This window comes from Gallinula chloropus (assembly GCF_964237585.1).
Source record: "Gallinula chloropus genome assembly, chromosome: 11".
Lineage (NCBI taxonomy): Eukaryota > Metazoa > Chordata > Aves > Gruiformes > Rallidae > Gallinula > Gallinula chloropus.
In genome coordinates this window covers 11,514,327-11,526,981 of record NC_140096.1, presented here as the reverse complement: position 1 = coordinate 11,526,981, position 12,655 = coordinate 11,514,327, and the positions used below count along the sequence as shown (strand labels likewise).

General features: G+C 36.4%; 1 protein-coding gene across 1 annotated transcript in view; it reads left to right on the top strand.

Moving 5' to 3' along the window:
- CHM (CHM Rab escort protein) overlaps positions 1 to 12,655 on the top strand; it is a gene marked incomplete at its 5' end in the record, with an annotated part of 61,134 nt that overhangs the window by 17,158 nt on the left and 31,321 nt on the right. Inside the window, 5 exon segments of the mRNA XM_084269279.1 lie at positions 3,258 to 3,330; positions 4,466 to 4,590; positions 8,418 to 8,790; positions 10,517 to 10,633; positions 11,233 to 11,353. Coding sequence (XP_084125405.1) covers positions 3,258 to 3,330; positions 4,466 to 4,590; positions 8,418 to 8,790; positions 10,517 to 10,633; positions 11,233 to 11,353 — 809 coding nt within the window.

Genomic DNA, 12,655 nt, shown 5'->3' with positions numbered 1-12,655 from the left:
CTGCTGTTACAACATGGCACTAAGAAAGACAATCTTCTTAATAGGCGCAGCCAATGAAATGCTTTTCTGTGCTTCCTCAAGTTTTACTCATATATCTCATGCTATCAGATTGCAGTCTGCCTTCAAAAGGACACTCCAAATATTCCTTGGGTTTGGATTCCAAGAATGTTGATTAGCTGGAAGCAGTTGAAAATTTCTGAGTTCTGGACTGGGATTTGCTAATTCTTTCGAAGTATTTAAAGAAAAAAGGGTGTTAACTGAGAAGAAAATCATAAACTAATGTAGGAGAAGAGAGGATTAAGCTTTGTTGAAGAGGTAGAACTGCACTTGGGCTGCATTTCCAAACCTTGGCAGAAATTTCTTATAGCTCGGAGTAACAAGTTTGTGGTTTGAAAAACATGAATTAAAACCAGCAGTATTTTAATACTTACCAAGATCTGGGTAGTACATAGGAAGTTTTGAGCAAATACCATTTAGGAAATAATGTATGTTATGAAAAGAATATGCCCATGCTGTCAAAATTGGTAGAAAAATTAAGTGCTCTAACACCTTCAAAATATTTCATGTTCTTTCTCGAAGGATAATTGAATTATACTTCTGAAAAAGGGAGAGAATATCCTTCTTTGTAGTTTGCTAATGTAGAAAGAGAAGAGAGGAGCTTAGTCCTTGAGATTTTGGGACGATATTTTAGCTTTAATTAGGCTTTGATCTTGACCATTACTTAAGGAATTCCTCGGTTCATCTTCAGGGCAATTACAAGAAAAAAATTTGGTTACAAAGGACCCCTCATTGTAAAACCATTACTCAGCTCTTTTCAGAATTCCTCTTCAAGACTTTTTTTTGGAACTTTGCTCATTATGTCAGTAATCATGTCTGGTCTGCCATCTTTCTGTGGTGTTCTCAGATGAGAAAATTTAAGCAGTCCTGACTCATCATGTAATGCAGGGTAAACTAATTAAAATTCTGGGGGGAAAAATGCCTGGAACCTGATGCTTCAAGAGATTAGTGTTTGAGGTGGTACAGCATAACTTGGGAAAGGTGCTCAGATGCCAGAGGAAAGGAGGGACAGCTGCAATTCATTTTCCATTTGAGAAAGGCTGGACGGTCATCTCGTAACTGATCGAGCCTCAGAACAGCATTATAGAGTGCTTTGTTGAAAAGGTTCATCCACATCAGTGGTGGTTAAAAAGAAAAGCAATTTCAAAGGAAAATCTACCTGATGAACAGAGGAAATGTCAGAAATGTCTGACAGCTCACAAATACACTTTTGTAACTTTGTGTAACTACCCTTGATTTCTCTTGTAAGTTTTAATTTTCAGTATTATAAATATGCATGAATTTGGTATAGACTGAAGAAACCCACATAATTTTAGGCAGGTGTCTTTTATGGTTTCTGTGAGCAGTGGCTTTCCTTACTCTGACAGCCAGACTGTAATCAAGGAACACAGTTTTTTGCAAATAAAGCAACAGATTCCCTTTAAAAATAAATCTTTGTGGTTCTGGGCTTGGGTTTTTTTTGAATTCCCAGGAGGAAGAGTAGACTCTGTGTTGTCTAAGTATAAACCCAGTCCTCCCAGTTTATGGCATGAAACGCTGTGTTGGGTGGTTTAAACCACCTTTATTGAGTGAACGCTGGGTTTTGTTGTCTTTGCAGAAGATGTCCTATTTATGTTCTTTGCTCTTGCCTTGCAGTAGCTGAAAGACTTTTTTAGGTCAGTTTGGTAGGCATTGTGTTGCAGGCATTGTTTGTCAGGCTTATTTAGCAGGCATCTGCCCTTCCCATGCTAAGTAAGCAGCTTAGTATAGAGCATCACCCTCTGGTGCTGCACAGGGGCTGCCACTCTTAATGAAGTCTTTGTCTGGGCAGATAAGCTTTGTCAGAAACATCCCATCTCAAAAAGAATCAAACCTGAATTTAATTTTTCACTTCTGTAACACTTATCTATGTAATTTGAAGGTGGGGGAGGGTATGATAAGATTTGAAATTAGTTTGCTTTAACAGTCTTCATCTTAATCTGTAAATGCAAACTCTGTCTTCCTCCCTAAATGTTGGGGTTTGGTGGGTGGTTTGGGGTTTTTTGTTTGGGTTTTTTTTTTTGTTGTTCACAATAGCATTGTATGTCCATTCAGGGGGGTGTTTTTGGTATTTGTTAGTCTTCTGAAGTGCCAGCATACAGTGCCAGAAAACTAGAGTTGAATCCTGAAATGACTGCTTTTATTTTGCAAGAACCAGTGGTGGTGTTTAAATGTAATTGCTCTGTCATTTTTCTTATCAGAGTTGTAAAATATTTAAGATGTGATCTGCATGATGACAAAAGCTAATTAGCCCAACTGATGTTCAAAGAAGTATTGATAGAAAATATTTTAAAAGGGAGAGCAGAAACTTTCTTTGATTAACAGCAGAACTATTAATTTTCTGTGATTTAAGAGAAGTACACTGATATTTTTCAAGAAGGTGGTAAATACTGAGAAGTGCTATGGGACATAGGATGGTTTGTACAAATCAGTTCCTTTGGCTCCACCTACAGTATATGCAGTATATGCAATAAGAATTTTGCCAGAGCATCTGAACAGCCTGTGATAAACACAGTCTGTTCTGTAAGCAATAGACACCTGACTGAGCTTTCTGTTCTGTGATGTAATGGGTAAGAGACATGTGGTTTCTACGCTCTGGACCTGTTTGTTTCCTTGCCACCAGGTGAAGCACTGTTAGTTTGGAGGTGACATGCAGTGGGTGATGGAAAGCAGCTTCACTCAGAGGCAGTGTAGCTGTGCTCATGGACAAAACTGCTGTGTCCTGCCAGAACCTGAAACTGTGCAGAGTGTTAAGGATGCAAAAAACCTGAACTGTTTTTTCTGAGAACTCATTTAAAACTGGCAGGCTTGTTGGCTTGGCTCCATGCTAAGTCAAGATGTCTGGGTGATGTGCACGCTTGAGACAGAGGTGCAGAGTCAGTCTTACCTATATGTCCTTCTACTTGTGGCATCCCATATGCTTGTCTCAGCGTCATTCATTTTACCCTCCAATTAACTTGATTTTGGATTGTAGTCTAGTTGGTCAGAGCTGCACACAAATGGGTGACAATGGAAATTTGGCATCACATAAAGGGTTGAGAACTGTTATATAAAAGTTTGTTCTGCATCTGTAAAATTTGTTCTGGAAAATATTTTTAATGTCTCAAATTTAATTGCTTTTTCTTTATCCTGTGAAAAGCTGTTTTTTATCTGTCAAGTTTCATTGCTGATTTTATTTGCAGGAGAAATTACTATGGTGGAAACTGGGCCAGCTTTAGTTTTTCAGGATTATTGTCTTGGATTAAAGAAAATCAGGTAAAAAATTCTCAAACTACTTTTAATGTTCTGTCATCAAGTCGTGGTTGTTTGCGTAATTTATTCCAAGATAAATTATCATACTGCTTTTTCTTTTTGGTAATCTGACAGATCAGAGAGGTTTTTGGTGTCCAGCATCACTGGCTAGGAGTTACTGGCTGGCCTAGCATTCTAGGATTCTGATATGCCTGGTGTGGTAATGCTGTTACCTGAGACCAAACAGTGTAATGCTCTGTCACACAATTTTGGCTTTTGAATTTTTGTAAAAGCCACTACTGTATTGTTTAGTTTCCTTTCCCAGCACCTTCTGTAAATGATAATCTGAACTTTCCCATTTCCTCTTTGATTATTTTCCACTCTCTGGTGTTTCAGTCCCTTTTTTCTCATGTGCTTTTGACTGATTCCGCTTAACTGCGAGGAAGGTGGTTACTGGCTTCTTCCATTGAAATATCCTGTAGCCAGGACAAAGATTAATGTTGATAGGGTATTTTTCAGTGTCCAAAGTTTATCTAATTCATGTCAGTCCACTAGAAATCTTCTGAAGAGGGTATTTATTTGGGAGATGGAGCACACACTAGCAAATGCATATCAGTATTATTTGCATTGTGGTCCTGTTGGTTTGTGGAGGATGGGACTCTTTCAGTTCAGCCTCATGCCTATTTATTACATAGTGGTACCTTCTGGTGCAATCAGCGGAGTTGCCCAATGTGAGAACTTGAAATTCTCAGCATCCTGTTACAAGATTTAGAGATTTCTATGTGACAGATTAATGAACCCAAAAGTCTCTGCTCAAAGAGTTTTGTCACAAAATTTGGAATTAACCAGACTGTAGCAAAACTGTCTTCTGGTAGATTGCTTTCAAAATTATATTTTACTGTATTAAAACTTGTACTTCATTTAACACTATTTCCAGAGTAGAGCTAGTAATGTAGTGCCAACATTGGCATGCTGTAATAAAGTAACCAACTCTATTGATGATAAACTCAAATTGGAATAGAATAAACATTAAGAGAGTTAAGAGGATTCTTTGTTGTTTAAATAAGGTGGCACAATAAGTTACTTAGAATAGAAAGAGTTACAGTTCAAGAGCAACTTGCACGGCATGAAATGTCATTTTACAATTGTTCTTTATAAGGAGAAGACAGAGATCTCTGATGACCGTGAAGACTGGAGAAAACTGATCCTTGAGAATGAAGAAGTTTTTTCTCTTAGCAGGAAGGATAAAACTATTCAACATGTGGAAAACTTCTGTTTTGGCAAGTAAGTACAAATACAGAAATAGACAAATAACTTTATATGCCCAGGGGCAAATACTCATATTGTGCTTCTGGCTTCAAGCATTTCACCACACTACCATATCACATGTTGTCTCAAAAAGCAACTGTGAGCTCTAAAATGTTCTTAACGTCTTCATGCTTTTGTTGAAATCACTTGCATGTCATTTCCTTCTTAACTGACCTTATGTTCAATATAATTTGTTGGCCGACATTGTGAGGTGGTAATTTACTTCCAAGTAGAAGACCCAAGTGTTGTGTTTGTAGGTTTTATTAGCAGTAGGCAGTTAGGCATTGCCATCTATTAATTTTTCCATTCTTAATTTGGTTAAAAGCTGCTGTTCTCAAAGGAGAAAGTTGAACTCGTAAGTATATATAAAATGAAATAAGTAATGGAAGTTGGATACTTTGTTATATATAAGCCATGCAGAAGGTAAGCTTTTCCCAGCCTCATGTTATTGAAATTCAAGGAACATCTGAAAGTAACCTTGTGAGGCAGTAATGTTGAATAGTGCATAAGCATGGTAACAATGAACGGAAATTGTGTGGGCCTCGCTTGGAAACTGAACTATTTCTATGTCTTTATTTATAATTTTTTATCTTTTTTTTGAATTTTGCACTGAACTGAATGCTCTTCTGAATTCCTGTAAGGTTTTTTGGGATAGTAAAGGAATTTTAACCTTGAATCCCTTCAGTAATAGCATAGGTAGATGAATGAATTGTTGACAGATATTCATACGGAAACACATATTTCTTTCTGTAAGCATCATAGGTAGGAAGAAAGAAGTCTGACTTACATGAATACAGTGTGAATGTCACAGACTCAAGATATTCCAGAGATCAGTAGTGTGCATTAATGGCTGTATTGCAGATAAAATGTTATGATTTTTTAAAGTATTATCAGTTGAGTATTGTAATTGTCATCTTGTTGACATAATAAATATTGTTCTGAACCAATATTAGATGAGATTAAAGGTTTCACAGTCTCTTAATTTTGTGTGTGTAAGATCTGATACTTACTGATGGCCTGCCCAAAACTGAGTCTCTGAGCACGAAGATTTCACACTTGGTAGAAGTGAGCATTGTACTTGAGTCAGGACAAAATAGAAGGTCCTGCTTTTAGGCATTTAATTTAGCTTGACAGTCCAATGCAGTCTCTCTTGATTATCACCAAAAAACCCACAAGGAAGAATGGTAACATGAATAAACTTAGCAACGAAAAAGTTTTCCAAAATAGCACAGAACTTTCAAGAGTCAATTATTGTGTTTCTGACAATTTACACGTTCTGGCTAGATTCTGTTGTTTTTGCTTAACTTTTACAACTCCTATGAAGTAACCATTAAACATTTATTTTGAAAGAATAAACAGCTGGGTAGCAGTATAATATACACAGTGCAAATCTGAAATGAATGGCCTTAGAACAAAGTGCATCCATCAAAGGGAAAGAATACTGTGTCTACACCAAGCTGTATTGAAAAAAGGCAAATGGCTGAAAAATAAATAGTGAACACCTGTGCTGAATAAATTGACCAGCTGGTTGGCAATTTTTCATTTGACCTATCTGAAGGGGTTGCTGTTACAAGGCATTAATAAGACACATTCATTTTAAGATATTCCTTTGTTAGTGCCATTAATTGATGAATGGTGGAAGATAATATTCTAAATTTACACAACAATTTGCAGATGTATTATTTTTTTCTGAATTAGGAGAAGAATTGTCTGTACAAAAGTTCAATTTGAGTGATTTTTATAGACAGCTCTTACATTATTCAGAGATATTTGTTCCTATAGGAAGGATGTCATGAATTTAGATTATATACAGTTTTTAGGCTTTCATTGTAAAATGTGTAGACCTGCAAATCATGCAGAGTTACGTATTCATTAATGGCAATTGAATAGAGATTTAAAATATGTAAATACAGCATTCCTGTAGCACTGCTCTTCAGAGGGATACAGAAAAAAGACACTGTATTGTGAATCCAAATTTTATTTAAAACATTATTACGTTTAAAATGAGATTGAACTGCGCATTGAACTTGGGAGAAGGCAGAAAGAAAACTTGTCCTGAATTTTTTGTCTTATAAAAAGTCCTAGGATGAGTTAAATAAAAGCTTCAGTTTTAGTTACTGCATTAAAAGCAAAAGCTTCTGCAATTTTTGCAAAAAACATGTTCCAAATTGCTACGTCACCTCCCAAACTCAAACACAACCCTCACGTTTAACTGACTCTCCTTTGTGGTCATTTCACAGAGATTGCTTTTTAAAAAAACATTCTGACAAAGTACTTTACTTTGATTTTTTTTTTTTAAATAGTTATTTAATGTGTGCAGGATGAAGCAAAAAGACATAATAAATATGCAGAACCAGACTCCTTTCATTAGTGCTTCCTTACAGCAGTTCCTGTATTTCCCAGGGCAATGTTTCACCCCGTTCATGTGGAAGTGCTTCCTGAGAGCTCCGTACCACTGGAGAGACTTAGACCAAACTCCTGGTTTAATGAGCTCATGTGAGCCTCCTGAGTTCCGAAGTGAGAAGCAACATAGAAAGGGCACAGGGATTTTGTTAGCTCTTTTAGGAGAAATCCTGCCCCTGCTTCCATCTGTCAGATTGTATGGATGTGTGAGGGAGCATTTGGATACGTGTACCAAATTGTTTTTTGCTCTTAAGTGAATTCTAAACCATCCTGTTGGTTATTGAAATTTCGTACTATGCATTTTGCAGGTCACCTTTAAAATCATAGTTCATTAGTTTTCAGCAAAGATTAAATTGTTTATTCAGTGCATTAATGGCTTGTGGTATAAAGATGAAAAGATAGTGTTGAAATTATTGCTGAACTCCTTTCACTTAAAATGACATTGATTTGATTCATCTCAGCTGGTAGTGTAAACTCAGATTCTGAGTTCAGAAGTACTACTTGCTAAGGTAGATGTCATTGAAGTTCAAGATAAAAAGAATAGATGAGATTCAAAGGGGAGGGCTGCTTTATAAGAGGAATTTTAAAGAGTTGTGTGGTGAAAAGGAAATGGGCTATACTGAGGAAACATTGCATGGTGGTGTCCCTCCTTCTGACCAGCTGCCTTCAGCTACCGGGCACAAATTGGCAGCAGTTGTGTAAAAGTAACAGTGCTATATGTGGGCGCTTGATTCTGTGTGGCTGTTACTGGAACAGCTAATCAGAATGCAAGGTCAGAGTTGAGAATGTCATCTGGAAGTTTTACTTAAACTTCAGGTCAAAACTGCATGCTTCTCTTAGGGACTTGCTGTAAGAACAGACACAAAGGAGTCTTGGTTGTATAAAGCACTTCATTTTTCTTCACTGACCCTATTTTTAACATATATGAGCATAGTGACTTCTATATGTTTTTGCTTTTTAATTTCAAAGAGGTTTCCTAATCTGTAGGAAAAAAAAATAAATTGCTTTACTGTTTCTGTTTTAAAATTTCTTTTGTTTATGTACCTGTGTATCCTGTATCACCTAGACAGTTTCAGCTTTCATTTTAAGCTCACTCCATCTTTTGATTCATTGTAAATAAAGAACATTTTATTTGTCTTCTGTTCCCCCTCTCCCCCACCCATTAAAAATACTTCTCTTGAATTACAGCTTTGCAATCGAAGAACCAACATTCTAAAGAATTTTCTAAAGAAAAGGTGATACACCTTATTTTGGCAGGATAAAGACATTTTAATCTTTTTCATAGACATGCTTGAGGCTTCAGTTCTGGCACTGCCTCAAATACTTAAACAAGTTTTGAAGATTCTTTTAAAGACTCTTTTTTTGTTTTCCACCCTTCTTCCTCTTGTGTTTTTAATCAGTCAGGATTCAGCTGAAGATGTTGAAGAAGCTGGTGCATTGCCAAAACTGCCTGTCTTCGGAGCTTCTGATGCTGATCAGGCTGCTCAGGAATCAGAAAAAGAGTGCCCATCAATGGAGAGTGCCTTACCAGAGGCGGAGAGCCAGGAACTGGAGAAGACTACAGGCACTGAGCCAGCAAGTGCAGAGGAAGGGAAGGATACAGAAATGACCTCCGAGAACCAGAGTTGTAGTACAGCCTCGGGCGAGTCCACTCTGGACTTGGGAAAAACTGAAGCTGCCCCTTCAGAAGTTCGTGCCCAAGAACCAAAGAAAATCACATATTCTCAAATTGTTAGGGAAGGCAGAAGGTTTAATATTGATTTAGTTTCCAAGGTAGGAGCTGAATGATTCCTTTCATATAAGTACATTTACTTCGCTTAAAATGCTGACATAAGCAAGAACTAATACCCTTGAAACAAACAAGAGCTATTTGTGAACCCCTTAGTGTTTGTTCATAAACAAAAAGTGTATCTCAGAAATGTCCATAAAATTAAATTTCCTAAATCTTAGCACCTAAGTAATACCTGTAAAATTGCTCTTTTTAAACAGTACCATTTAAAAAAGTGTATTTTTAAACAAAGAAAATCAATCTACATGCTGATCTTTGATGTTTTTAAAATGAAAAATAATTTTGTTATTTGAGTGCTTCTTGGGTTTTAGATTTTATTATGAAAGTCTTGTTTGTATACTAGTTCTGGTTCTCTGGTAACTGAAGCACTGAATTGTATTAAATTCTGATGGAAAGAGAAAGTAATCACAGTTAATGCATAACATCCAAGCTGAATAATATTAGTTCTTATTTTGTTGAATTGCTACTAGTGTGCATTTCTCTTAGAGGACATGCTATCAGTCTGACATACTTGTCATACTGTTTAAAACATGCCTTTTGTGTACTTCCCAGGTGTAAGGATATGGCCCTGTGAGTTGCAGTTAAATAGCTTCTGTGCAGTTAAATAGCTTCTGTGTGTGCTGCACTGGGAGGGTTTTCTGGGCATAAAAAGATTTTTTTTTTCAAATGTATGGAAACTGGGGGGGAAAAAAAAAACCTTTCGCATAAAGAATTTAATGAATTAGTAGAGAGAGATTAGTTTGAAATAATGAGTTGTCTTCCAGAGATACCTCTTTCGTACATCGTTGGAATGACATCATGCAAGCAGCAGTCAGTGTACAGTGGTTAAGCAGATAATGCTATTTTGGCTCCTTTTTATACATTTTCTGTGACGCTGTGTTTACACGGTGTTAATTGCAGTGAATTCGGGGAAGTCTGACAGAATATATCAGCAGGGCAAGACCAGGAATTTGCACTGGTTTCCCTGGCAGGGGGACACCGAGTTTTTGTAGTGTCCCAGTTAGCGTTCCAGTAACTGGTTCTTTTGAGAATGCCCCTGTGATAATGCACATTCTGTTCCTCAGGGCCACGGTGCTTCAGCATCTTTCAACTCATTTGCAGTGCTTTTCCACTCAGACATACTCTGGTAATAGTTACATTTCTGTCCCTTAAGTATTTCAGAATATATTTGTAGCTTATAGAAAGAGTAAAAGTAGATTATAAATTAATATAATGGGATATGACTAAACCTTAATGCGGGTTTAAGGAATTTACGTTTAGAAAATGGGACATTATCGTTTCAGGTAATTTAAGATACAACTAGTAATGATTTACACAGTGTCATGTGCAGTACTGATATTAGGAGATGAAGGTTGTGAGAGAGTGTTCAAGGATATATAGCATACAATACAGTGAAATCATCTGAGATTACAATGCCAAAAAAATTGGCTCAAGCTCTGTCTCCCAGACTAATAAAACTAAATAAGCAGTAGGCTGACAGCCTTTCCTCTCTCTCCTGTGGACTGGTTTGTATGGTCACTTCAGTTCATTGGAGATCGTTTTGCAGATATTAAATCTTGATATTCTTGTATTCAGGTTTGACTTCGCTGTGTGTACTAGTAAATAGTTACAGAAAACACATTATACATGAATAATGTTGGTATCATTATGTTCTTCTGGTGTGAACCCTTTCTCTTCACTCACTGTTTTCTTTCTTTCTTTCTTGTGCAGCTGCTTTACTCCCGAGGTCTGTTAATTGACCTTCTGATTAAGTCAAACGTTAGCAGATATGCGGAGTTTAAAAACGTGACACAAATCCTTGCCTTTCGAGAAGGAAAAGTTGAACAGGTACCATAAAATACTTTATCACATATGCTTAATCTCCTCCTTTTAAAGTCGGGAAACTTGAAATGGCATTTTGTAACATAAGCTACTATTTTTTTGTTCTTTAGATTCTGATATCTACTTAATTTCTGGAATGAAAAGGAGTTTCTGTGCATTTTTTAAAAAAGAGAAAATAAGGATGTGCAGTCCAGTAAATCGATACAAATCTTTGCCTCCTGTCAAATTGGGAAGTAATTCTGAAAGATTCACAAGTTTTAGGTTTTCAGATTGTGAGCAGACTTGATTTGTCTGCTACTTACAAGAGATAGGTCTGATAATGGCAACAGGAGATTTTGGCAGTTAATTAATACAGGCTCTTTTGATTAACAATGCAGTCAGAGATGAGAGTGAAATTGAAAGAAAATATAAAGGGGAAGAGGCTGAAAAAGATGTGAAAATGTTTTCAATGTGGAAAATCTGTGACTTTTCCATTATTTTTTATTATAGCTATAATAAATACATAATAACTAAAATGGAAAAATAATAGTTTAGAATGTTTGCTAGGTAGGTCAAGACGCTCACGTTGTTCGATGTATCTGAAATTATTAAAAAACATTTTCCAGGTACCTTGTTCTAGAGCAGATGTCTTCAACAGCCAACAGCTCACTATGGTGGAAAAGAGAATGCTAATGAAATTTTTGACATTTTGTTTGGACTATGAACAGCACCCTGATGAATACCAAGGTAGCGTTTCACTGAACAGTGTACACTCTCTTGTTATGGGTTCGTTCAGCTCTGCACTATTTTGATAGCTCTCCTGTGTTTTTACACAATTTATTTTTATGGATTAATTTTCAAAGTATGCTTTGACCTTTTTGTGACCTTTTCACTTCAGTGTTCAGTTCTTCTCCTTAAGCACTATGCTCTTCTAGTTCCTGCATCATTTATTATTTATATTTTTCTTCAACAGCGAAAGTGCATATTACAGCAAGGTTGCTAAATGGTTTTTATTATTATTTAGGTGTTTTGTCCCTACTTCCTCTCCTTGTAGTATGATGTGATGTATCTGGTTTTGCGTTTCTGAATGTATAAGTGTTCACAAAATCAGAAATGGAGAAAATAATTTTTTTTTTAACTTTGGAAGTAAATATAGTTTAATGCCTTTTAGTTGCAGAGGGCAAGCTCAAAGTGCCTTTATCGACTGTTGGTTTATTTGGATGATAGAAGATCTGAATAGGTTTGAGGCACATTGTGCAAAGAATGAGCATCAGGTCAAATCTCCTACTAGACAGAAGGTGCTTTGGGTTTGTGCACCTCAGGGTGCAAAGATGTGAGTGATGTTCTCAGTTCTTGGAGTCTAAAAGTGAACTCGTAAACTGAAGCCAAAGAAAGTAGCTTTTAAACACTAGTGTTAAAAACAGTTGTAAATATACTGGTTTGATTCCTTGAGCAAGACCCTTAGATTTGATGCAGATATTAGAAAAAACCTAGTCAGTGTCGAGAATGATGTGGTAAGATGAGGAGAAAGAATGTCTGTAATGAACTCCAGAAAATACTGAAAAGAGAAAAACTCACTGGGCTCCAGTAGTTTATAGAGTAGAGGTAATTCAGGTTTGTTGCTGCTGCTGGAAGAAGCGGTGCTGCTCAGAGTGAAAATACAAGCAGCGTTTAGAAGATTTACTGATTAAAAAGGGAGACGCCACATCAGATAGAAATGGATCTTCTTGTCCCTAAATGACATTAGATTTACTTTCCTTCCAGATAGTTAAGCATATTTTGTTCCTACATTTTACAACAGCTGGGAAGTAATTGGAAGTATTTTAAGTCTGATTAGTTGAATCTAAAGACTTGAGAAATGTAAAATTTATCTCAGTGAGATCACTATTCGTGGGAAGTCATGCTTTTAATAGGGAGAGTTCATGATAGTGAAGAATTTTTTTTTTAAAGCTTTTTTTTTTTGGTAAAATTTGGAGTTATATAAGAAGTCTGAAGTGAGGAAAAACTTGAGAATTTTTTTAGAATGATGAAACAGAAAATCCTGTCACT